The sequence below is a fragment of the Anneissia japonica genome, unplaced genomic scaffold (genome assembly GCF_011630105.1).
Source record: "Anneissia japonica isolate Jap-2015-1 unplaced genomic scaffold, ASM1163010v1 scaffold8292_len956_cov84, whole genome shotgun sequence".
Taxonomy (NCBI): Eukaryota; Metazoa; Echinodermata; class Crinoidea; order Comatulida; family Comatulidae; genus Anneissia; species Anneissia japonica.
The window spans coordinates 1-956 of NW_022749390.1; the positions used below are offsets into that span (position 1 = coordinate 1).

Consider the following 956-nt stretch of genomic DNA (forward strand, 5'->3'; position numbering starts at 1 on the left):
CCGCCCACCCCACTCCAGGCTCTGCCCGAACCTCCAGTAGAAATATGGAATAACTAACCTGCTTTGTCCATTGCTTTCACCTCTTCAACCGTAGTCGTATCTCCAATCTTCCCTTTTCCGATAAATCGAAAGTGATATCCGTGTAGATGTATTGAATGGCTGAGAGGAATGATCGAGGCTTCATTTACCACGATTAACTCCACGACCTGGAAGGACAATGTTGATGATATCCTTATTGGTATTCTTATAATATCAGGCTAAAATTAAGAATATTTTTAAATTATTATTTATATCACCGCTATCTTTATCATTATCATCATGGGCGGATCCCTGGGGAAACGAGGGTTAGGACCCCAAAAGGAGAGAAAAAGAGGGAGAAGAAAAGGGGGAAAAAGGGGGAAAGGGGATGGTACTATGCCTATAATTTCATGCTGTTTTCGTAAAATTACTCAATAACATACATCACCCAGGTCGACCTCAATAATCTGTGTACATTCGCAATATTCGGCGGTGCAGTTCTTTGTTCTGAAGGTTGTTTCTTTAGTACAGAATTGCTTTTCGCTTAAATCATCGTATTGCGTAAGAGGTGGTGAAGGTGGAAGAAGAAAGCTGATTTCATTCATTTGGGCGATCTCCAGCCGGTATTCGAAAGCAAATCGTTCCAATGGATAGTACACGGGATCATGGTAACGGTCATTATTCACAGATCTAATGTCCACTGCCATATAAAACTGTTTATCAGGTTCGCCAAGAGCCTTGTCGTCCTCTTCTGTATATTAAGCAATTATATATGTATTATTAACTTGATTTCTAGATTACACAATTCAGTTGTATGAAAAAAATTGTCTCTGTCGGGATTCGAACCTGCACACTCTCCCTGTCAGGGCAGGTGTCATATTCATTAGACCACGGAGACCTATAGAATAACGTGCAGATTTAACCCCATAGGCACTTTT

The 956-nt window shown here is 40.7% G+C and overlaps 1 protein-coding gene across 1 annotated transcript; it reads right to left on the minus strand.

The window, feature by feature from the left end:
- Positions 1-20: 20 nt before the first annotated feature.
- Positions 21-778, minus strand: LOC117121093. Its single transcript, XM_033266194.1, has 2 exons — positions 462-778; positions 21-206 (listed from the first exon to the last, which is right to left on the minus strand). Exons 1-2 carry the CDS (start codon positions 723-725, stop codon positions 54-56), a joined length of 417 nt encoding a protein of 138 aa, XP_033122085.1. The 5' UTR covers positions 726-778; the 3' UTR covers positions 21-53.
- Between the last annotated feature and the right edge of the window lie 178 nt (positions 779-956).

Bases quoted from the DNA above. Each gene is read 5' to 3' on its own strand.
- LOC117121093 (XM_033266194.1), bottom strand. From the start codon at position 725: ATGGCAGTGGACATTAGATCTGTGAATAATGACCGTTACCATGATCCC. The intron at 207-461 runs GTATGTTATTGA...TTGTCCTTCCAG, and splicing joins TTGAGGTCGACCTGGGTGAT to GTCGTGGAGTTAATCGTGGT.